Source organism: Carcharodon carcharias, chromosome 18 (assembly GCF_017639515.1).
Source record: "Carcharodon carcharias isolate sCarCar2 chromosome 18, sCarCar2.pri, whole genome shotgun sequence".
In the NCBI taxonomy this organism is placed as follows: domain Eukaryota; kingdom Metazoa; phylum Chordata; class Chondrichthyes; order Lamniformes; family Lamnidae; genus Carcharodon; species Carcharodon carcharias.
In genome coordinates this window covers 46992899-47018792 of record NC_054484.1, presented here as the reverse complement: position 1 = coordinate 47018792, position 25894 = coordinate 46992899, and the positions used below count along the sequence as shown (strand labels likewise).

The following is a 25894-nucleotide window of genomic DNA, read 5'->3' as shown; positions in this document are numbered from 1 at the left end:
TTCTGCTCATCCAGTGCTGTATGTCAGGCAAGCAGACTGACCATTTAAAGACTGTGGGGGGGTCGAGAGAGGTGATGTTGTGGTACAGCTGAGCGTCATCACTGTACATAAAGAAACTGATGTAATGTTTTTGGATGTCACAGAGGGATAGATCCTTGAGAGATACCCAAGGTAACATTACAGGAGTGGGAAAAGAAGCCATTGCAGGTGATTCTCTTGGTACAATTCGACAGATATGAATAGATTCAGGTAAGGGCAGTTCCTCTCAGCTGGATGACAGAAGAGAGGCATTTGGAGAGGATGTTGTGGTACACTGTTTCAAAGGCTGCAGATAGGTTAAGAAGGATGAGGAGGGATAGTTTACCATGGTCACATGACAGCCAAAGGTTAGATATTTAGAATTTGAGAGTGCAGTGGTAAGTGACTTAAGTGGGGAGTATCCTCCAGGGGTCGAGACAGAAGGACGTGATACTTACAACATAAAAAATATATATAACTCTGAAAAGAAATTACTAAGTGTGCAAATAACTTTTCCATATAATGTATGAATTGCCTGTAGGAAGTGTCCTCGCTTGGTTTATCCTTCTCTTCAGGGTTCAGGCTTTAGTTAAAAGTTTCACTTGGGCCTTGGATACTGGGGATTTCCAGCTCATAACAGCACTATGGTTGGCATTTTACAGCCCCTCCAGGGGCGGAATGATAGGTAGGAAAGGGGCGGCCCTAAAATTGCCATTAGTGCCATTTCCAATGCATAGCCACCTGCTCCCACTGCAATTTTACAAATGGCAAGGGAGGCATCTGGTGGCCTGCTCATCTGTAGGCTAATTAATGGCCACTTAAGGGTCTCCTTCCCTCTGTTGCTGGGATTTTACCTGGGGTAGGAGAGGCCCACGCTTAGTCACTAGGCCAGGCCATCTAATAACACTTGGCACACCGGTGGTCAGGGTCGGGGGAGTGTCATGATAATGATCAAATATGGTAGTGGACTCCAGTGTTAGATATTTTAGGATTCTCTGCACTAGGAATAGGGGGTCACCTGACCTGGAGTTGAAGGTAAGGTGGCACATGTTGGAGCCTGTCTTGATTGAATTCAATTACTGCAGAGATATGTATTTATGTTAGGAAAATGTGCTATCAGTAAAGTTAGCTCAGCTACAATGTCGCCGGCTTGTGTGCATCATTGAAACAAAAAAACAAGACATGATGTCATAAGTAAACTAAATGCAACAAAGGAGGTTCTGAAACCACCGACAGAGCTCAGTTTGGAGGGAAATCTGGCAGAAAACTGGAGGAGGTTCCGGCAACGATCCGAGCTGTACCTCACAGCGACGGGAAATTATAAAAAAAGACCCTCAGGTACAGTCTTCCATCTTTCTTCATGTAGCACGGGAAGCAGCCCTAGAAGTATATAACACATTCGCATTTGAAAGCGATGAGAAATAAAATGATGTGAAAGAAGCAATGGAAAAATTTGAAGCCTACTGTAGCCCTAAGAAAAACATCATGTATGAAAGAGACTGATTTTTTACATGAACGCAAGGCAGTGAAAACATTAGTCTGTATATTACTGAGCTGAGAAAACGAGCTAAATTGTGAGAATTTGGAGAGTTTGAAGAATCACTCATCCGAGATAGAATAATTTGTGGAATCGGAAATGACTCTCTGAGAGAATGGCTTTTGAGAGAAGTTGATCTCACGTTGGAGAAAGCAATAAATATCTACAGAGCGACAGAGATAACAAAATGCCAGATTAAACAGATGACAAATGATGATAAACTGCACATGGTCAAGCAGTTAGATGCAGTTAAACAGAAACAGCTGCAGGAAAGAACAAATAGACAGCTTGAAGGTAAAAAAAAACAAAACTGCTATTAAAACATTTAAATACAGCTGATGCAGAACAGATCATTTAACACGTAATTGTCCAGCCTATGGAAAGCAGTGTAAGAACTAAATCACTTCGCTAAGATGTGTAAATCGAAGAAAGTGCACATGATTGACACAGGCACTGAAACTGAAATTTTTGTTGGTACAGTAACAACAATTTCCAAAGAAGACGAATGGAAGGTTGATTTTAAAATTGCCAACATGATGGTGCATTTCAAGCTTGACACAGGTGCACAAGCAAATGTCATTCCCATAAGCCTATATCATAAGATAAGCAAAGAAAAACAGCTAACTAAAACGAAAGTGAAGCTGTCTACTTATGCAGGTGAAAAAATTGCAGAAGAAGGCAAGTGCACACTTAAAGTGAACTACAAAGAACAGCCTCAAGCACTTCATAGTGGTGAAAACTGATACAAAACCCATTGTTGAAATCAAAGCTTGTGAAAATCTGAAGCTAATTAGGTGAATAATGACTATCACCACTGATGATATCCTGAAGGACTATGAAGATGTGTTTCAGGGAATTGGTTGCCTAAAAGGAGAACACACCATCAAGATTGACGAAACTGTGACACCCAAAATACACCCGTCCTGGAAAATACCAGTAATGCTGAGAGAGTGACTGAAAGCAGAGCTGGACAGAATGGAGAAACTTCATATCATCAAGAAAACTGAAGAATCGACAAAGTGGGTTAATCCAATTACAACTGCAGAGATGGGAATCTGAGAGTCTGTCTGGATCCCAGAGACCTAAACCAGGCAATACAAACAGAGCATTACCAGCTTCCCACAGTCGAAGAGATCACATGTAAGCTAGCTCTTGCTAAATACTATTCAGTCTTGGATGCGAGTTCAGGCTTCTGGCAGGTCAAGCTGGATGGACTCAGCTCCTACCTCTGTACCTTCAACACATCATATGGGCGATACAGGTTTTTATGCTTACCTTTTTGTATTAATTCAGCTCTGGAGGTGTTCCATAGAACAATGAAGCAGTTGTTCGAGGGGTTAGAGGGCGTGGAAACCTATATCGACGATGTGCTGGTCTGGGGAGCCTCACGAGAAGAACACAACCACAGACTGAGGCAGGTGCTGGTCAGAGGTAGAGAAAGGAATTTCAAGTTGAAGAAGGAAAAGTACAAAATAGGTCTTCATGAAATAAAGTACTTGGGACATGTGCTAACAAGTGAGGGATTGAAGCTGGATCTGAGTAAAATCGAAGTAATCGTGAATATTCCACCCCGTGAATGTAAGAAAGACTTGGAGAGGTTTTTGGGAATGGTGACCTATCTTGGGAAATTTATTCCTAACATGTCAGACCTGACAGAACTTCTCAGAGAACTTGTACAAAATGATGTGGAATAGCATTGGAAACAATGTCATCAGGAAGCTTTGACCAGTTTGAAGAGAACACTGACCCAGGCACCAGTGTTAAAGTATTACGACGTCAGTCAGCTGGTCAAGATCTCAGTGAACGCTTCAAAGACAGGCCTGGGAGCTGTCCTCTTGCAAAATGAGGCACCAGTGGCATATGCCTCAAAGGCAATGACTGAAACACAGCAGCGGTATGTGTTTGGCCTAGGACGTTTCCATCAGTTTGTCTATAACAAAGACGTGCAGGTAGAGTCTGATCATAAGCCTCTGGAAGCTATACTTAAAAAGCCCCTGAACTGTGCACCACCAAGAATCTAAAGACTATTAATGTGTCTGCAGAAGTACCAGGTCAGAGTTAAATACAAACCGGGCAAGCCATCATGGAGGAGGAGGATAAAGAAACGGAAGCACAGGTTCACATGCTGACAAAGAACTTACCTGTGGCTGTAACCAAACTTGATGAGATCAAGGAAATGACCAAGAATGATGACAACCTGAGGAAACTGCAGCAGATTGTACAAACTGGCTGGCCCACAAAGAGGAGCGGAGCCCCTTCTGCTGTACAAGAATACTGGAATTGTCGTGAGGAATTTCATGTAGCAGAAGGGATACTTTTCAAGGGAGAAAAGATCATAATTCCCGCAACACTGAGGAAAGAAATGCTATAGCACATACATGAAAGTCACCTATGCATAGAAACATGTAGGAGGAGAGCTCGAGATGTAATGTATCGGCCTGGAATGGGAGCACAAATTGGGGAAATGGTGAATGCATGTGCAGTACGCCAAAAGTACAGTAAGCCGCAACAAAAAGAACCACTTCAACCACACAGTGTTCCAGAGAGGCCCTGGCAGTAAATTGGAGTGGACTTGTTCACATTTGACAACACTGAGTACCTACTAGCGTAGATTATTACTCAAAGTTTTTTTGAGTCTGTGCTGCTGAGAAATTATAGTAAAAGCATCACTGTAAAATTATTTAAAATTAATTTTTGTTTGTCATGGCATACCTGAAGTGCTCATCTCAGATAACGATCCACAATTCTCAGGCACCGAGTTTTGCAAATTTGCACAGGGCTGGGAGTTTCGTCACACTACATCAAGTCCCAAACATCTGCAATCTGACAGAATGGTGGAACGTACTGTGTAGGCCTTAAACACCTGTTGAAGAAGGCAAAGGTGGACGGAAGAGACCCATACCTGGCTCTGCTGGATTTCAGGAATATTCCAATAGAGGGCATTGGATCATCTCCAGCACAGCTCCTGATGGGGAGAAGACTAAGAACTAAGCATCCAAGCGTCTTCCAAGCAGCTAAGCGTCCTAACTATTATTTCCATTGCCAGTGAGCTACAGTGTGCAGAACCTGCTCAAACTGAGAGAGCAGAAGCAGAAACAGTACTTTGATCGAGGCACCCAACCTCTGCCTGGCCTGATCATGGGAGAGACAGTGAGGATTCAGCATGAAGGGATCTGGAATCCTGCTGTTGTCACAGGAATCACAGGAGAACCAAGGTCTTACATAGTGCAGATTCCAAACAAACAACAGTACAGGAGAAACTGAAAACTCTTACAGAAAACAAATGAAACACAATCCTGCTCAAAACCAGAAAGAGTAGTTGAAGATCAAAAACCAGAATGTACCAATGAAGCAACAGATAACCAGACAAAGCCTGAGAGTCCTGAAAACTGTCCAAGGGGTGATAGTATCACAGAGCTGGAGAAGCCCCCTTGTCCTTCAAAATCACCTCTGTCACCATTCAGAGTATCCACTAGAAGAAATGTGAAAAAAAATCACAGAGATACAGAGATGAGTAAAAGATAAAACAGACCGATCAAAACAGAGTGAGAAAGAATAGATAAGAGACTGTTTGTATTTGAGTTGTACAAAAGTTTTTTTTCAAAAAGGGAAATGTCATGATAATAGTTGATTGTGGCAGTGGACCCTAGTATTGGTTACTGCATGGTACTCTGTGCTAGGAATAGGGGTCATCTGACCTGAAGTTGAAGGTCAATAGCACATGTTGGAGCCTGTCTTGATAGAATTCAGTTACTGTAGAAATATGTGTTTACGTTAAGAAAATGCATAAAGTTAGCTCAGCTACAAAGTCGATGGCTTGTGTGCATCATTGAAACAAAAAACAAGATAGGAAGGTGCCTTCTTTTTTGGTTCCTTGACCAATTGGAAGTCTCCCACATAAGGTATTCCCACCCCTGCATTTCTCCTCTTCCCACCTGTCCATCCTGGTCCCCTCACCCCTTTGCTTGGCTTGCTAGCCTGCCCTGGTGAGACCCAAGACTTTCCTTGAAGTCCAGCTGCATCGCTTCTTCTGGTACTGGCTGCAGTGACAACAGTGACCACCGCTCCCATTGCGCTGCTGGACCAGAGAGATACTGGCCACTTGACTTGACAGGATAAAAGAGCACGAGGAGAGCAGCGGAGACACAGGATAAAAGAGCGCGAGGAGAGCGGTGGAGACACAGGATAAAAGAGCGCGAGGAGAGCGGTGGAGACACAGGATAAAAGAGCGCGGGGAGAACGGCCGAGACACAGGATAAAACTGAAAAAGTGAAGTCACAGGAAAGCTGTGACCTGAATGGTTAGTAGGAAATCTGCACCAAATTTTAAAAACAAACACTGCAAAGCTAATTAATAAATTAATTATCTAAGTTGAGATGGCTGGGCAGGTGATGTGCTTTAGCTGTATGATGTGGGAGTTGGCAGATCCCATTGTGAGCTGCAGTGACCATATCTGCAGCAAGTGTTGGTTGCTGGAGGAACTCCGGCTGAATTGATGAGCTGGAGTTCGAGCTCCAGATGCTGCAGCACATCCGGGAGGGGGAGAGTTACCTGGACGCTTTGTTTCAGGAGGCAGTCACACCCGATAGATTAAGTACCTCAAATTCGGTCAGTGGTCAGGGTCAGCAGGGTGTGACTTCAAGTGAGGCAGGCAGAGGGATCCTGTGTTCAGGGACAGAGGAACCTCAGCTCTTGACCTTGTCCAAAAAGTATGAGGTACTTGCTCCCGGTGTGGATGAGGAACAGGGCTGTAGGGAGGATGAGCCAGCTGAACACAGCACCATGGCACAGGAGGCCATTCAAGACGGTGGAGCAAAAAGACAAGTGGTAGTTGTAGGGGATTCTATAATTAGGGGAATTGATAGCTTCCTTTGTAACCAGGATCGAGAGTCCCACATAGTATGTTGCCTGCCCGGTGCCAGGGTGAGGGACATCTCTGACCAGCTTGAAAGGATTTTGAAGAGGGAGCGGGAGGATCCAGTTGTTGTGGTCCATATCAGGACAAATAACATAGGTAAGACTAGGAAAGAGGATCTGTTTGGGGATATTCAGGAATTAGGCACTGAATTAAAGAACAGGTCTCAAGGGTTATAATCTCCGGATTACTACCCGAGCCATGTGCAAATTGGCACAGGGATGCGAGAATAAGGGAAGTAAACACGTGGCTAAAGGAGTGGTACGGGAAAGAGGGGTTCCATTTCATGGGGCACTGGTATCATTATTGGAACAGGAGGGATCTGTACCATTGGGACGGTTCCACCTGAACCGATCTGGGATCAATGTTCCAGCGAAAAGGGTAAATAGGGTGGGCAATAGGACTTTAAACTAGAAAGTGGGGTGGGGGGGAAGGGAAGGGTAAAACTCCAAGAAGTATGACTAATGTGAAACAAAGCAACAGGTTAGCATGTAGCGGGGTGGATTCAACTTCATGGAAAATTATGAAAAAACTGAAAAGGAAGGAGAGCCCAGGAGAGGCTATTAAAGTCTCCAGAACACAAAATAGGACAGAGTGTTTGGAAAGGGCTAGGAATCTAACTTCAAGCACATCAGATAAAGGGACGACAATGAGAAGGGGACAGGAAACACAGGACTGAAGGTTTTGTATCTGAATGCACACAGTATACAAAATAAGGTAAATGAGCTTGTGGCGCAGATTGAAATTGGCAGGTATGATGTGGTGGGCATCACGGAGACATGGCTGCAGGGGGATCAGGACTGGGAGCTAAATATCCAAGGATACACATCCTATTGAAAAGATAGGCAGGTTGGCAGAGGAAGTGGGGTTGCTTTGTTAGTAAGAAATGAAATTAAATCGATAGCAAGAAACGATGTAGGGTCAGATGATGTAGAATCTGTGTGAGTAGAGTTGAGGAACTGCAAAGGTAAAAAAAAAACATAATGGGAGTTATGTACAGGCCTCCGAACAGTAGTCAGGATGTGGGGCAGAAGATACACCAGAAGATAGAAAAAGAGTGTAAGAAAGGCAAGGTTACAGTGATCATGGGGGATTTCAATATGCAGGTAGACTGGGAAAATCAGGTTGGTAGTGGATCCCAAGAAAAGGAATTTGTGGAATGTCCAAGAGATGGCTTTTTGGAGCAGCTTGTGGTGGAGCCCACTAGGGAACAGGCAATTCTAGATTTAGTGATGTGTAATGAGGCAGATTTGAAAAGGGAGCTTAAGGTGAAGGACCCTTAGGAGGAAGTGGCCATAATATGATAGAATTTACCCTGCAATTTGAGAGGAAAAAGCTGGAATCAGGTGTAACGGTATTACAGTTGAATAACGGTAACTACAGAGGCATAAGGGAGGAGCTGGCCAGAATTGATTGGGAGATGATCCTAGCAGGAAAGACAGTGGAATAGCAATGGCAGGAGTTTCTGGGAGTAATTTGGGAGACACAGCAAAAATTCATCCCTAGGAAGAAGAAGCATACTAAAGGAAGGCCGAGGCAACCATGGCTGACAAGGGAAGTCAGGAACAGCATAAAAGCTAAAGAGAAAGCATACAATGCGGAGAAGAGCAGTGGGAAACCATGGGATTGGGAAGCCTACAAAGACCAACAGAGGGCAACTAAAAAAGAAATAAGGAGGGAGAAGATTAAATATGAGGGTAAACAAGCCAGTAATATAAAAGAAGATTGCAAGAGTTTTTTTAGATATATAAAGGGTAAGAGAGAGGCAAAAGTGGACATTGGGCTGCTGGAAAATGACGCTGGAGAAGTAGTAGTGGGGAACAAAGAAATGGCAGAGGAACTGAATAGGTACTTTGCGTCAGTCTTCACAGTGGAAGACACGAGTGACATCCCCAAAGTTCAAGACAGTCGGGGGGCAGAGGTGAGTATGGTGGCCATTACCAAGGAGAAGGTGCTAGGAAAACTGAAAGGTTTGAAGGTGGATAAATCACCTGGACCACATGGATTACACCCCAGAGTTCTGAAGGAGATAGCTGAAGAGATTGTGGAGGCGTCGGTGGTGGTCTTTCAGGAATCACTGGAGTCAGGGAGGGTCCCAAGGACTGGAAAATCGCAAATGTAACCCCACTGTTTAAGAAGGGAGTGAGGCAAAAGACTGGAAATTACAGGCTGATTAGCCTGACCTCGGTTGTTGGCAAGATTTTAGAGTCCATTATTAAGGATGAGATTTCAGAATACTTGGAAGTGCATGGTAAAATCGGGCAAAGTCAGCATGGTTTCACCAAGGGGAGGTCATGCCTTACAAATCTGTTAGAATTCTTTGAGGAGGTAACGAGCAGGTTAGATAAAGGAGAGCCAATGGATGTTATCTACTTGGACTTCCAGAACGCCTCTGACAAGGTGCCGCACAGGAGGCTGCTCAGCAAGATAAGAGTCCATGGTGTTAGAGGCAAGGTACTAGCATGGATAGAAGATTGGCTGTCTGGCAGGAGGCAGAGAGTGGGGATAAGGGGGTCCTTCTCAGGATGGCGGCGGTGACTAGTGGAGTTCCACAGGGGTCAGTGTTGGGACCACAACTTCTCACTTTATACATTAATGATCTAGATGAAGGAACTGAGGGCATTCTGGCTAAGTTTGCAGATGATACAAAGATAGGTGGAGGGACAGGTAGTAATGAGGAGGCGGGGAGGCTGCAGAAGGACTTAGACAGGTTAGGAGAAGGGGCAAAGAAGTGGCAGTTGGAATACAACATGGGGAAGTGTGAGGTCATGCACTTTGGTAGGAAGAATAGAGGCATAGACTATTTTCTAAATGGGGAGGGAATTCAGATATCTGGAGTGCAAATGAGATAGCTGAAGAGATAGTGGAGGCGTCGGTGATGATCTTTCAGGAATCACTGGAGTCAGGGAGGGTCCCAAGGACTGGAAAATCGCAAATGTAACCCCCCCTGTTTAAGAAGGGAGTGAGGCAAAAGAGTCCTAGTCCAGGATTCTCTTAAGGTTAACTTGCAGGTTGAGTCGATAGTTAGGAAGGCAAATACAATGTTGGCATTTATTTCAAGAGGACTAGAATATAAAAGCAGGGATGTGCTGCTGAGGCTTTATAAGGCTCTGGTCAGACCACATTTAGAATATTGTGAGCAATTTTGGACCCCGTATCTCAGGAAGGATGTGCTGGCCCTGGAGAGGGTCCAGAGGAGGTTCACGAGAATGATCCCAGGAATGAAAGGCTTAACATATGAGGAATGTTTGAGGACTCTGGGTCTAAACTCGATTGAGTTTAGAAGGATGAGGGGGGATCTGATTGAAACTTACAGGATACTGAAAGGCCTGGAAAGAGTGGACGTGGGGAAGATGATTCCATTAGTAGGAGAGACTGGGACCTGAGGGCACAGCCTCAGAGTAAAGGAAAGACCGTTTAGAACAGAGATGAGGAGCAACGTCTTTAGCCAGGGAGTGGTGAATCTATGGAATTCATTGCCACAGAAGGCTGTGGAGGCCTGGTCATTGAGTGTATTTAAGACCGAGATAGATAGGTTCTTGATTGTTAAGGGGATCAAAGGTTACAGGGAGAAGGCGGGAGAATGGGGTTGAGAAACCTATCAGCCATGATTGAATGGCGGAGCAGATCCGATGGGCCGAATGGCCTAATTTCTGCTCCTATGCCTTATGGTCTTAGGGACCAGCTGGCAGCTCTCAGAGGTTGGTCTTCCTTCTTATTGGGCCATTAAATGACTGGGGGATGAGTCGGCCAAATGGGGACACCACCTCCAGCGTAAAATTCAACTCTATGGCCTGGATTCTGGGTCAGAAGCACAGCTGCCGGTTCAGCTCTAGGTCCTATTCGCACACAGCATATTCCAGGCATGCCCACTGGGATTTTTGAAAGGGCAGGCCAATTAATGGCAGGGAGTGGGTTCCAGGCTCCTGGCACTGGAGGGTCAATGGGAGGCACTCCAGCATGCTGAGATCAGCATCTCCAACAACTGAGGTGGGAACTGCCCATCTGAAAATGGAGGGATGGGGGAGAATACCAGGTATGTTTACTTTTACTTTTTAAAAGGCCACAGCTGCCTGGCCATGATCATGGAGAGGCCAGTGGCTGCAGCTGTGCCCTGGCAGCCATTATTGGTCCTGTACTGCCCACACTGCCGACTGGAAATTCCAGTTAACATGGGAATGGGGCCTTAGGCCCTGTGATTATCAGCAATTATTTTTAATAATCTGCCTGCCACTTCCTGATGGGCAGCCGATCTGACCCTGAGCTGGTCTGATCTCAGCCTTGACCAGTTTAATAATCCCAACCTACAACCCGTACATAATTTGAAAATGTTAACAAAACCTTTTGCAGCACGCAGAAATGCCTGCAATTTATACCTCAAAAGTGATGGTGTGAACCCTTCTACCAGCACATGCAGTTATTCAGGTTAGATCATTAAATAAATATAACATTAACTGTGTTTCCTTTCGCACTGCTATCTGCACTTTTTATCTGCTGCAATAGAAATTTGGAAATGGAAAACTATTTAGTAAAAGCAGAAGTGTTAAATAGATAAAAGCCACTGAAATAACCACAATTTATAGGGCTTATTGCAACGCAGACCTTCAGCATACAAGCTTCTGGCTTGCAAGGAGTTTACACAGTTTATGAATTTACATTGTATGAAACTTCAAAGTTCAGTACAATAGGCTTAAAATCACGCTTTATATAAAAACTAAACCTGAATCAAGTACATTTCAGCACTACTTAAAACCACTTACTTGAAATTTAATTTCTAAAACAAAGCAATGGACAGGAAAAAAAATCATAAAAACAAGCTTATGTACCTTTGTTTCTTTTTTTGGATTTTTGCCCCAGGGATTGCTGGAATGTCTAGAATCAAAGAAAAAGAAAGCGAACTGTGAAAAATATAAATTGACGATCTTACAATTTATGTTCCATCCGGCTTCGAACCACATATGACAGTGTCACCATCTATAATCGGGCTGTTGCCTCAACTTAAATATACATTTCTTGTACTGAACAATAAAAATAGACACACAAACTGCTAATTGATATAAACCATCACTATTCACAAACACTTCTGGAATTTTGAAATAGAATTGTTCTAATTCAAGATATAATGGTAGTCTACATTTAACAGACGATGTTCCTCTTCGGAAAAACAGCATGAGAATGAAGTAATTTGTGACGTACTTTTATAGAATGCGTCTACAATATTGGAAAAAAAAGCCACACGGTCTAACCACAGAGCAATTTTGGTTCTTTACGTCAGGTCAGTCTTGTGAATACTGCAGACAGTCAAACACAATGGCTACTGTTTTCTGATATCTACAAGCAAAAAGACAAAAAGCACACTTCTGAGTCCTGCATACTTAAGTACAGTCACAAGTGTGCTACTGGAGGGCTCTAGACAGTTTCATTATTCTAGGACATTCTGAAAATCAAGGACATGGGCAATTTTTTTGCACCAGCTTAAAACTATCACATCATGAAAAAGGAAGAAAAATAACTAGCTCATGAAGCTCTTTGGCCACTGTTCACTGCAGAAATTGTGGGGTAAGGCAGGGTTGGCGGGAGCAAAGGGTTTGGCTTTCAGATTTCCATCTCTTGAAACTTGACATGTGGGAACCCTGCAGTAAGATCTGCAAGCTAGAGTATCTTGATATTTTGCTTTCAGAGCATGATGCACAGATATTTTATATGTAAATTCCTTCGCAGTCCTATCAATTAGCTGAATGTTATGCACAGGAATGCAATACCACAATTGTTATCAAGGCAGGAATGAGAAATTGTTGAACATATCAATCAGTGATTCCTGATTTCCTGCCAAGCAGAGGCACAGCAATACAATTTCTCAGAGGCTGGTAGGGTCAGCAAAAATATGGTACCTGTACCTTTCTCCACTGATATGGGGATTACCTTGGTGACCTAACAACTGCAAGTTAACATTGGCTGCCAACTTTTTCTTTTACAGAAGTTGATATTCACTGGCCTATATCCATCAGCATGATAGAAGGTCTCAGAGTGTAGCTAAGAAATTCCCCTGTGATCTGGACTGGATGTCTTAAGATCATGGAATCCTTTAACATTTCAGAGGGTGGACTAGGCAATGCATTGTTGGATTCAATCTGTAAACTGCTTTATTCAACAGTAGGCAAAATGAACAGAACACTGATCCAATCAGTGGAAACTTCCTCAAGGCTTTGTCTTTTTTTATTAGTTCATGGGATGTGAGCATCGCTGGCTTGGCCAGCATTTACTGCCTAATTGCCCTTGCTCAGAGAGCATTTAAGAGTCAACCACATTGCATCACACATAGGCCAGACCAGGTAAGGATGGCCGATTTTCTTGCCTAAAGGGCATTAGTGAACCAGATGGGTTTTTAGGACAATCGACAATGGTTTCATGGTCATCATTAGACTTTTAATTCCAGATTTTTATTGAATTCAAATTCCACCATCAATCTGCCATGGTGGTATTCGAACCCAGGTCTCCAAAGCATTACCCTGGGTCTCTGGATTATCAGTCCAGTGTCAATACAACTGTGCCTCTAACTCCCCACCTCTGCTCCACTACCATCACTTTCAGAAACTTCATTTATGCCTGGCAGTGTGGGAGAATTCCTGAGGAAATTCCCAATCCTATATTCCCTGAACAGAGCAAAAGTTCCACACTTGTAGTCTGTTCCTGACCCAATGACCTACTGTGCCTGTGTCCTGGTCTTTTGAAAGACCATCTCCCCTAACCCACAGAGATAAAAAACGTCTGTCAACATCAAGGTGCTAAATATAGTACAAGGGTCTGGCATATGTGGGGTTAATGTGGGACTGACTACAGCACCGCCTACACAGTGAAGTAAGAAAGCACATGACCTGCACCCAAGATCAGTCTAGTTTTGGACAGAGCTGTGTGCACAAGCAAGCATGGAGATATCTCTTAGCTTATAACCTTTCCTGTACATTTGTAAATAGTTCTAAGAGTTAATAAAGACTTACAGTTAACCTCCAAATGACTACAAAGACTCCTTCAGACCTACCAAACTGTAACCAACACCATACAACACTAAGTATCTTTGTAAATGGCCAGACATCACTAGAAAATTGGTCATTGTTTTGCATCTGCATAAAAAAATGGCCACATTCCACATTTAAATCATCTCTTCTTTGCCAAGAATGGCCAAGCCAGTATGTATTTTCTAGGTAAACCAGTTTCTTGCAGGCAAGTTTCTGCCCAAACCATATATTAAAATTGTTTGTACCAAAGATCTTTTTTGCAGAAAACATGGTCACAGAATCCTAAAATGTGACAAGGAACTTTCTTTACATTGGTGCAAAATTGCACCTTTGACTTTAATGGCAATTCACGATTGTTTATATATCAATAAATGTGGTTCAGTTTTTGCAATATTGTGGCCTGAATCTGGGCCTTGGGTTTGTATCAGCGTCGATTACAGATTGGCAGGAAGTGGAAACCATTTCAAAGCTCAAATTAAGTCAGACATTAAACATTTTCATCTCTTACATTAGCTCGGTATCCCTCCTCCTCACTTTTCAACAGCTGAAAATTCAGCAAAGCTCTGTCTCAGGTGAATGCTTGTCTCCTGCTTTTCCAGCTCTTTCTCTCATTGAACTAGTTATATCAATGCACCAAAACATATACAAAAATACTCTCGGTTGGACAACAGGAATTGCTGTGCTCTTACATTAAGTTAGGTTCTCTAATTTTGCATTTACGAAGTGCCATTAAACTATCTTCCAAAGTTAAAATTCTTAATATTTTCTTTCATGAAACTCAGTCATGTGATTGGTGTTCTAATCCTCAAATTCTTCTCATGATAGTTTCCATAATTTACTTTGGGAAAATAAAATGTGGAAGACAGAACTCATTTCTTTGTACTAAAATTCTTTCTCCTAAAAGGCAACAAAATTAAACTTCTAACAATATATCTTTTAATTCTTTTCCTCCTGTTACCCTGCAGTCTATAAGGCAGTATTTTAGCAAAGACCTGAATACTTCATTGATCAGTTATTGAAGTGAAGCGATTTTTTACTTAGCAACCCCAAGAACAGCTCTCTAGCTGGAGTACAATGCAAGCCAAATACAGAATACAGCACAATATACAGCTATAAAGCTCACTGTATATTATTCACAATACTACATATTAAACAGCAGCAACTTTAGCGCTAATTAAGAGGGCAAATGTGCTCCTTTTCTTTTCTACATTTGTAGAACTGCTTTTGAAATTGAGTCTACACTACAAGGTGGATGGTAACTGTTGGTCTGACTGACATTTGAGAATAACTAAGCTTGTGGAATTCTATTACCATTCCTGGAAGCATGTCTGTACTAACTACAGTGGACCATGTTACTGCTTGATATAGGTCAGAATTATGGCTTGGCTGACCGCCAGCAATTCTGTATGTTAGTAGCAGGTCTTAAGGTCATATTTGTCAAATTACAGGCAATTTCTAAAATGCCTCTATGTGAGGCCTGTGTGAATCTGCTGAAATGTCAGTTTACAGTTTCAATGATGTTGCAGGTATATTTGTACATTTCTATAAGGAATACTCCAGAGCAATGGAAAGCCAGTAGAGTTCAATAGCATTCTCTTTAACTTGGTTCTCAACATCATTGATTTATTTTAGAATTCACTTTTAAAAAATCCTAGCTGCTCATTTTGGAATGTCATGGCAATCAAACTGAAATTGGATGCTACGTACGCTGGTAGATTCCCACTTGTTCAGCAATATATAGGAATTCGGCATTGTTTGGCCAGCAGTGAATTACTTTGCTCTCCTTTTTATGCACATACTTGAGCCAGTTAATTATCTGTAATTTAAACGTTGCATGTTTTGAAGTGTGACGAACACATACTGGATGTAAATCTTTTAATTATATAAATTAATTCCATTTATGTAGTGCAATCATGCATTATAATCAATGCCTTTAGTGTTGAAGGGAGCTCACGTGTAAAATGAAATATATTGATAGTTTACTGTTTATTAATTGGTAATCTTTTCACAGTTGAAGGTGGAACTGTTGACATCATTGACATTTCTAGAGAGGTTTGGCACTTGGCTAACGATAGGGTACATTTTGTTGGATTTTATCCTACTATCTCGCCAGTGAGGTAGTGGGAATTTTAGAAATGTGTATGCTGCCATGAAGATACCAATATGTTAAGGTGATAAGAGGTTAATTGAATTTTCAGTAGCTGTACAATACAATACACTAAATGGTAATGTAGGAGAGAATAAGGCCCACAGCCTCTGCTGGCAATGACTGATTTTGTGACACAGACTGGGTAGGCAGCTATGGGACATGGGATGGAGATCCAAAGGGGTCGATTTCCACCCTCTTTAGTACATATCCCATTTTCCACTGACATTTCTGGTGGAACTCTCATTCATTCTTGTGCACACATATAAATGAGTTGGTATTGACATGGTGCAGTCATGCATCCTTTCATTATTTGTCCTCCTTCATAATCATATGTATAAATAAATATGTTGAAGCTGTTAGGCGAATTTAAAGGACCTTCACTGAGCTCTTTACAGGTGCAGTAAAATATTCATGCAGTTTCTAGTTGCTTTGTCATACCCTTTTGTGCCCTTTGTGGCGAAGTTTCTCCACCCCATCATTTCAGACAGGGCACAATGTCAATTCCATTGGCTCTTCTTCCTTTTCTCTTTTCCCCTTGGAAGTGGTGGAGGAACTAGGTGCCAGGCTGTTAGAGCTGCATCAAAGGTCCATGGGGGAACTGGTGGGTTATCACCATAAATAAATATGAAAGAAAGGACTTGCATTTATGCAGCACTTTTCACGACTCAGATGTCCCAAAGTGTTTCACAGCTTTTGAAGTGAAATCACCGTTGTGATGCAGAGAAAAACAGAATCAAATTTCTCCCACAAACAGTAAAGAGAAAAATGACTAATTAAACTGGATCAGCGATGTTCATAGAAGGTGAAATGTTGGACAGGACACGCGGAAAAGTTCCCTGCTCTTCTTTGAATAGTACCACGGGATCTTTACTTTTACCTAGAAAGCAAAGGGACCTCAGTTTAATCTCTCATTTGAAAGATGGAACCTCTGACAGTGTAGCACTCCTTGAGTAATGCACCAAAGTGCCAGCCTAGATTATGTGCTCAAGGAGTGAGTTTTACAGTACCCTGCTGGCATACTTGAGGGCATGGGGGCACATAAAGTAAAGCAGATGGCCAGCTCACCAACTTCCCACCCACCCCCAGCTGTCCTCCATATTATGGAGGGCGGACAAGGTATCAAGCAGCCTGCCACCCCTAGTTCCATTAAGGCCCTTAAGTGGACAATTAGCTGTCAATTAAGGTCCTCATTCTGCCTTTGCCGCAATTTTTCGGTCTGTGGGGGAAGGCAGAAGCACAACAGGCAGCTTTGTTGCTTTGTTGGGAAAGAAGAGGAGGGTATGTCCTTTGGGGGGGGGGTCTCTGTGCCCACTGGGGGCAACCCCCGCCAAGGTGTCCATCCACAACCCCCCACCCTCTCTGAGCCAACCCGCGCCCCCTTTCCCCATCTCAATGGGCCTCCCAGCCGTGCCCGCCCAAAATCCCCAGATCACAGAATCTTAATGGCATAGGAGGAAGCCACATTATGTCTGCACCGGCTCTCCAAATGAGCCATTGCCCTGCCTTTTCCCCGTACCCTTGCACATTATTTCTATTCAAATAATCATCTAATGCCCTCTTGAATGCCTCGATTGAACCTGACTCCACCACACTTGCAGGCAGTGCATTCCAGACCCGAACCACTCATTGTCTGAAAAAGTTCTTTCTCACGTCACACTTGCTTCTTTTGCAAATTACTTTAAATCTGTGCCCTCTCGTTCTTGATCCTTTTAAGCCTGGAAACAGCTTCCCCCTATCTATTCTGTCCAGCCACCTCATAATTTTGAACATCTATATCAAATCTCCTCTCAGCTTTCTTCTCTCCGAGGAGAACAGTCTCAGCCTCTCCAATCTATCTTCATAGCTGAAGTTTCTCATCCCTGGAACCATTCAAGTAAACCTCTTCTGGCTCCAATGTGTTCACGTCCTTCCTATATTATGGTGCCTGGAACTGTACACAATATTCCGGTGTCTTATATAAATTCAGCATAACTTCCCCGCTCTTGTACTCTATGCCCCTATTAATAAAGCCCTATGTACTTTATTAACTGGTCTCTCCACCTGTCCTGCCACCTTCGATGATCTATGCACATATACACCCAAGTCTTTCTTCTCCTGCACCCCCTTCAAAATTTCACCCCTCATTTTATATTGTCTCTCCATATTCTTCTTACCAAAATGCATTACCTCACACTTCTCCGCATTGAACTTCATCTGTTACCTATCTGCCCACTCCACCAACTTGTCTATGTCCTCTTGAAGTTCCACACTGTCCACCTCGCAGTTCACAATGCTCCCAAGCTTCATATCATCTGCAAACTTTGAAATTGTCCCCTGCACACCAAGATCTAGATCATTAATACATATCAGGAAAAACAAGGGACCCAATACCGACCCCTGGGGAACTCCACTACAAACCTTTCTCCAGCCCAAAAAATATCCATTGACCATTACTTTGATTCCTATTTTTTAAGCCAATTTTGTATTCATGTTGCTACAGTCCCTTTTATTCCAAGAGCAATAACTTTTCTCACAATTCTGTTGTGTGGCTATGTATCAAAAGCCTTTTCAAAGTCTATGCACACCACATCGAACTTTTCTATTACCTCTTCAAAAAAACTCCAGCAAGTTAGTTGAATACAATTTCCCCTTTAGAAATCCATGCTGATTCTCCCTTATCAACCCATATTTTCCCATATGACTACCAATTCTATCCTGAATAATTGCTTCTAGAATCTTGCCCATCACTGAAGTTAAACTGACTGGTCTGTAATTGCTGGGCTTATCCTTACAACACTTTTTGAACAAGAGCGTAATGTTTGCAATTCTCCACTCCTCTGGCACCACCCCTGAGTCTACGGAAGACTGAAAGATTGTGGTCAGTACCCCTGCAATTTCTATTCTCACTTCCTTCAATATCCTTGGATGCATCTCATCCGGTCCCGGTGCCTTGTCAATTTTAAGTACCAACAGTCTATTCAACATTTCCTCCTTATCAATTTTGAACCCTCCTAGTGAGAGAATTTCCTCATCTGTCACCATGGCCTGGGTAGCATCTACCTCCTTGGTAAAGACGGGTGCAAGGTATTAATTTAATACCTCAATCATGGCCCCTTCGTCCATGTGTAAATTCCCTTTTAGGTCCCTAATTGGCCCCACTCCCCCTTTTACCACCCTTTTATTATTTATATGCCTATAGAAGACTTTGGGATTCCCCTTTATGTTGGCTGCCAGTCTTTTCTCATAATCCCTTTTCGCTTCTCTAATATGCTTTTTCACCTCCCCTCTGAACCTTCTGTATTCCTCTTGGCTCTCAATTGTATTTTCTACCTGACACCTGTCATAAGTACACTTTTTCTTCTTTATCTTAATTTCAATTTTTTTCATGCAGGGAGCTCTGGATTTGTTTGCTCTACTTTTCTCTTTGATGGAATATACCTCGGCTTTGCCTGAACCAATTCTTTTTTGAAGGTAGCCCATTGTTCAGCTACAGTTTTTCCTGCCAATCTTTCGTTCTTGAATTACCTGAAGTCCAGGAGACATCTTCACATCTTTGTGGAGACTGGCTGTAGTCCCAGCAATGGCCACTACTCTCTTCTGGCACTTCTAGGACTATAGAGCTGTTGGCCAATCAGATTGGTTAGCAGTTCTCTAAGGTGGGACACCCTGTCCCTGAGTGGTGGAAATCCCACTCTGCACTAATTAAGGCCACCATCCAGCATATTATTGCTGCGGAGCAGCCAGATTTCACATTGGCAAGGTGCTGACCAACTTTTGGGGGGGGGGGGAAGGCGGGTGGTGGATAATCCATTTCCCACAAAACCCACCCCCAAGTCTCTGGAGTGGGGCGTGAATACATAATCCTCTGATTCACAGTCAAGAGTGCTACCACTGAGCTGAGGTTGATGACAGAACCAACATGCGACTAAGGAACAAGAGGGGAGGTCACTGTAACTGGCAAAATTGCTTATTGTTGTACATTCTTAGAAGATGTACTTGGTTTTTCTTACCCTGCCAGAGGTGGTTAGATTTTTTTTTTGACAGTGAGTTGCTGTGCGTGGAGTGTTGGATCTGGCACTCATTGCCCAGGCCAACTCTGTCCACTGCCTCAAGCAGCTCTCCTTGGGGAACCTACATCAAATAGAGTCATCGTCCTTCATCCAGCAGTGCCTAGAGTGCTCCACTAGAGAATATGGGGGCTTACTGAAGATTTCTGAAGATTTCAGAGAAATTTTTGTAAAGATACAATGTGACTTGCTCCCGATCCATTTTGACAGACGACTGCCCCTTTCAGTTGTTGCAGGCTTTTAAGTTCTATAGCTGTACACTGGTTTCTCCTCCCCAAATACCCACCCAACCCCCCACTGAATACATCAGCCCCAATTCACTGGCATTCCTGATGCAACCGATCTCCCTGATTGCTTCATTAGGCTGATATTAAAAACATAGAAAAGCTAGGCTTCTTTGTACAATTATTCTTTGGATTTTGCAGTCAATAGAGTAGCAATATTTAAGTGCAGAACTGAAGATTATGTAAGCAGTGCCACCGCTTTTCATGTATCTTGGTAATTGCTGGCCACCTGTATATGACTTATTTCCAAAGCTTATAACATCCAAAAAGACTGCAGTTCATGAAATATTTTTGAAATGTATTCACCGTTGTAAGGTAAGAAACATGGCAGCCAATTTGAAACAGCAAGGCCCCAGAAACAGCAATGAAATAATGATCAAATAATCTATTTTAAGTAATGTTGGCTGAAAATTAAATATTGGTCAACACCACCCTGCTCTTTTCGAAAAATTGCTACGGGATAATTTGTATTCACTGAAGAGGGCAGATGGGTCTCAGTTTAAAGACTCTTTCTTCCGTTTAAAAAAGCACTTCTTTGTTGCTGGGAATACTCAGCATGTTTGATGATAGTGCCTGAATCACAGCCTAATTATGCAGCTCCATTGTTGGAACCTGGCACCTGCTCCTGACCTTGGTTTGCTTTTTTATCATATACTGTATAGCAAAAAGAAATTTACTTCATTTTAAATTCAACTCATCAGTACAAAAGGTTTTTGGGAATGAGTTAATTTCATGCCCAATAGATTTCATATATCTCACGTGGTTCTTAATTCCAGTCAGGCATCCTTGCTCTTTTGCGCACACATTAGACCGACAATGACCAATTCTGTTTAAACTTACCAAACAGAAATCGTAGAGACTACTTTAAAAAAAACATATTTTGTTACATTGAGGTGTTGTTTAGTACTTCCAGAATTGAAAATTGGTTTTATATTAATCTGCAAGGGTAATTTTACAAGCTTCCACTCCCTGCATGGAGCCTCAACACTGGAGGCCCATACTGAGAATTCAGGCATACACCTCCCATGATTTTATGTCCATTACAATTAAAGGACAGAGAATAATGTTGTTTGGCGCAAAAGTGGTCCTGTGTTGCAGCTTCACCGGGTTGACAACTCTCCCAATTTTGTCACAAGTCCCCAGATGTTAGGACTTGGCAGGGTTGGCAGGGCTGGGTTTGCCGTTGTCATTTCCGGTGCATGGGTCGATTCCGGGTGGTCCGTCCAGTTTCATTCCTTTTTATTGATATTTTTAGTGATTGGATACAACTGGGTGGTTTACTCAGCCATTTCAGATGGCATTTTAAGAGTCAACCGCATTGTTGTGGGTCTGGAGTCACATGTAGACCAGACCAGGGAAGGACAGCAGATTTCCTTCCCTAAAGGACATTGGTGAACCAGATGGGTTTGTACGGCAATTGACTTTTACTGAATTCAAATTCCACCATCTGCCGTGGTGGGATTTGAACCCAGGTCCCCAGAGCATTACCCTGGGTCTCTGGATTACTAGTCCAGTAACAATACCACAGCCTCCCCGCTAGATTCCTTAGGTTCCAGGAGGATGACGATGCATGCAGTGAGGACACACCATAGATCTTCACATGGCCTCTGTGAATATCTGACTCCTGTCTGGCTAAGGGCAGCTCACTTGCGCTTTGTGATAAGGGTCATATAGTGGAGACACAGCCGTGAAATTTTAAATGCACCTGATTCTTTGTCAGCCTTCAGCACCTGTCCCCTTCAGGAGCACAGGGTCACTGGTCACAGATGCTGAAGAGATGCGGTGGCCAGCCCCACCTCAAAGGTGCTGAGAGCACACAGAGAGAATGACGGAACTCTGTGACACTTGCCCACGACATTCTGGCAGCAATGATAAGCACCATCGAGATGCAGTCATCAGTAATGTGTCCAGTGAGTGCGAAGTCAGAACATCACTTTGGTCTGAAGGTTACACACTGCACAATGAAGAGGCCCTGGACTGAGACACCTGCCTTTGTCTTGAGCAGGAACCAAGGTTTCACATCTGAGTGAGACAAACACTGCTCATCAGAACAAGGAGCCAAATGCAAGGAGACATTCTTGAGAGTTTATTTATAATAGTGAACATTAGGTACAAGTGGTTAACACTCGTGTCCAGGCTGTGCAACTACATTTTCTTAATCTTCCTAACCCTGCCGTTATTTCTTGGTGCTCCCCCCGCCATCCACAGCAGAGGTGGGGGCAGCCTGCTGACTGCTATGCCCTGTCTGTGATGACCTTGGTGGGTGTCCTTTGAAGGCCAAGACTTGAGGGCCCTGGCCTGCTTTTGGGGTCCTGCTGTGAGGTAGTGGCACCCACCTCGACCTGTGGAGCTGGAGCTGCTAAGGTCACAGGAAAAGGGGATTCAGATAGGTCGGACACTCTCGGAGACTCCTGGGTGGATGGCCTGCTGATCCTCCTCCTTATGTGTGCTTGAGGGCCCCTGGCTGACTCCTTGAGGAGAAGGGAAAGCTGGACTGAGATCAAGCGATCCCGCACCCCTATCGCGTTGAAGGTGTAGGAGGCCAACTATTGCGTCAGTGACAGAGTTCAACCCGCACAGCAGTGCAGGACCAATGTTCTGGACCAAGGCTTCTATGGCGGCTGCTATCCTACCAGTGTTGACCTTGGTGTGCTGGCATGCTGGCACTATCACCTGAGACTATCACTTGGACAGACTCTTCCATCGTGCCTTCTGAGGAGTGCAGCAGACATTCCTTCCTGATGTTCCCGAGCTTGCCTTTGCAGCTCCAGCAACTGAGGTATGACCGAGTCCAGAGGATCCTCATCTGACTCGGACATAAGAGATTTCTGGCCTCCAGCAGACATTCAAGTGCACATCACCTGGGAAGTCCCTGCTGCAACTTGCTGTGGATCAGACAGCGTGATGTGCTCACCAGATTGTGACCCACAGGCTACTCTAGAACTAGATCCCGCCAAGGTGTGTGTCTCTGCGCTTGTGGAGGATGTGGGTGAGCGCTGTGATGGGTCTTCAATTAGGGTGCACCTGATTCTTCTTCCGAGGTATCTTTGGGGTTTGAGTCAAGAACTTGGCGCATCAACCTCTTTGGCTGCTTCCCAGACGTGCTTGTGAAAGCAAGGAGAGATGCAAGTGCTGCACAACATTGTGTGCACTCACTCCTGAGTTGCCCTTGAAGTTCAGGTCGCCAGAAGCACGCCTTTTACAGGCAGCCGTGAAGCACACCATTCTGAAGTCACACCTATATGGGCAGTAAGTTTGATGTGGGGGGACAATTCGGGCGAGTAGGGCTCATAATGAGACGCTAAAGTATTGAAATTAAGTTCCCGACTTGTGGCGGCGACAAATGCAGCCCAGCATTGATGGGTGGAGCGGACGATCACAAACTGGTTTCACGACGGCACAAAACTAATTTTTGGCCTTCTCACCATATTGTTCTGCCAACCACCCCATCCCCCCCTCCACCCACCATGATACCCAACACCAATGGGACTGGATGATTTCACCCCAACTCAATGTTTAAAAATAGATTGTTAATATCAAGACCATCTGACCATTTGCCTCTGCCACTTACCTTCCCTTGCCCAGTGGGCTAAACTTCATCTAAAGATTAACCATGTGCAGGCTATGAACTCACACCTTTCTCTAGTTTCTCTCCTATCTCCCCTCATGCCCTCTCCAAGCTTATGTTGTTTATGTGACCCACCTCTGCTCCTTCAACCTTAGTCCCATTCAACTACTGACCAGCCAGCATCCCTTCCTGGCTTCCATGTTCGTTGGCATTGTTAACCATTTGCTCTCCTCAGGAGATGCTAGAGCAGTGGTAATGTCACTGGATTAGTAATCCAGAGGCCCAGGCCAATGGTCTGGGGACATGGGTTCAAATCCCACCATGGCAGCTGGTGGAATTTAAATTCAATTAATAAAATCTGGAATATAAATCTTGTCTCAAATATCATTGATTCGTGTAAAAACCCATCTATCTACACCACCTACAAGAAAGGAAATCTGCTGCCCTTCCCTAGTCTGGCCTATATGTGACTCCAGACCCACCCACTGCAATATGGTTGACTCTTAACTGTCCTCTGAAATGGCCTAGTAAGCTACTCAGTCCAAGGGCAAATTAGGTATGAGCAACAAATGCTGGCTTTAAACTGCTGGACTGCTTTTCCAACATCCAGTGCTGGATGAGCAAAAGTTTTCTTCAATAAAATATTGGGAAGACTAAACGATCCCCACCACAAGCTCTGTTCCCTAGCCACTGACTCCGATCCTCTCCTGGCAAATGTCTGAGGCTGAACGAGGCTGTTTGCAGCCTTGGTGTCAACTTTGACCCTGAGATAAACTTTCAAGCACATATTCATGCCATCACTAAGACCACCTATTTCCATCTCTGTGACAACACTCACCTTCACCCCTCAGCTCATCTGCTGCTGAAAACCTCATCCTTGTGTTTGTTACCTCTAGACTTCATTATTCCAATGCACCCCTGGCTGGTCTTCCACATTTTATCCTCCACAAACTTGAGAAATCATCCAAATTTTGACCTTGACCTTGCTGCCCATGTTGGATCTCGCACCAAGTCCCATTTACCCAAAAACCCTGTTCTCGATGACCCACATTTGCTTCTCGTTATTTTAAAATTCCCATCCTTTCCTTCAAATCCATGGCCTTAACTTTCCCTACCTCTGTAGTCTCTTCCAGCCCCACATCCTCTGAGATATGTGCTCCTCCAATTCTGGCTTCTTGAGCCTCCCTCATTTTAATTGCTGCATCCTTAGTGGCCGTGCCTTCAGCTGCCTGGCCCCTAAGATCTGTAATTTCCTTCCTAAACCTTTCGTGTCTCGCAACCTCTTTTTCTTTAAGACGCTCCTTAAAATCTACCTCCCAGCTCTCCTAATATCTCGTTATGTGTCTCAGTGTCAAGTTTTGTTTTATTACACTCCTGTAAAGCAACCTGGAAGTTTTACTCTGTTAAGAGTGCTATATATAAACAAGTTGTTGCTGATGCTGTTGTTGCAAACAAGTGATTGAAGGAAAAGGGAATAAAGGGATATGATTATTTATTTGTTGCTCTTTTTTAAAAATAATATGCAAATGCCAGCTTCAAAAAAATGCAATTGTGCTGAGATGAAGGATCCTGTAATCATGTTCTAAATTAACAAAAAGAATCAAGAGTAATTCTGTTATAAATGTAACATGTTATCGAGAAAATTCTAGTACAACAGGGTAAACATTAAACCAGTTTGTCAAATATAAGAAAACTATTGTCATTGAATGCCATTTCAATTTTCTAAAATAGAAGGAACAATTCTACAGTTTAAGGTTTCTACATGAGAAAGACTGTGGTCAGCATCTGAATCTGAAATGGAATCTGCACAACTCAATGTAGAGAGCCAGGAACAGGGGGTCAATTATAACAAGCTGTTTAAAGGGCTCTATGTCTATGGTACTCAGCCAAGGTTGATTAAAAAATGGCAACTCATGGTTTTCACATTCTGAACCCTGGCTCACTCAGAACAAAACTGAATGCAATATTCTGCTGTGAATCCAAATACACTGCTGAGATGCATTACTGATGAGTCAGAAACAATGAATACATCTGTATAGTTCAATTAAACTGTTTCGTGATCACCCTTGGCTGTAATAAATGTCTTTGCATCAAAGATATCACGCCTGTACTCTTTGATAATTTTGAACTGACCATGGTCTGCATACTGTACACCAGCAGAAAACCATTTCCCTGAAATAAATACTGCACTCCCTGCCTATAAGAAAATGTTTGAGTTCTGCCATTCTTAGTTCTTTGAAATCTGTCCAACTTGTCGTTGCGTCTCATTTAAAGACACCAACTCTTTGTCAAATATTTTCCAAATGTGCTGTGTCTGTAAAAAGTTGAAGCTGGCACTGATCCAAAGAACACCAAAGGAGT

At 43.3% G+C, this 25894-nt stretch overlaps 1 protein-coding gene across 4 annotated transcripts in view; it reads right to left on the bottom strand.

Annotated features, from left to right (window-relative positions):
• Positions 1-25894, bottom strand: part of cnksr2a (connector enhancer of kinase suppressor of Ras 2a) — a 580037-nt gene that overhangs the window by 90197 nt on the left and 463946 nt on the right. For all 4 annotated transcript variants that reach the window (XM_041211522.1, XM_041211523.1, XM_041211524.1 and 1 more), the window contains one exon: positions 11297-11342. In XM_041211522.1, the coding sequence (XP_041067456.1) occupies positions 11297-11342 (46 nt within the window). The remainder of the gene's footprint in view (positions 1-11296; positions 11343-25894) is intronic.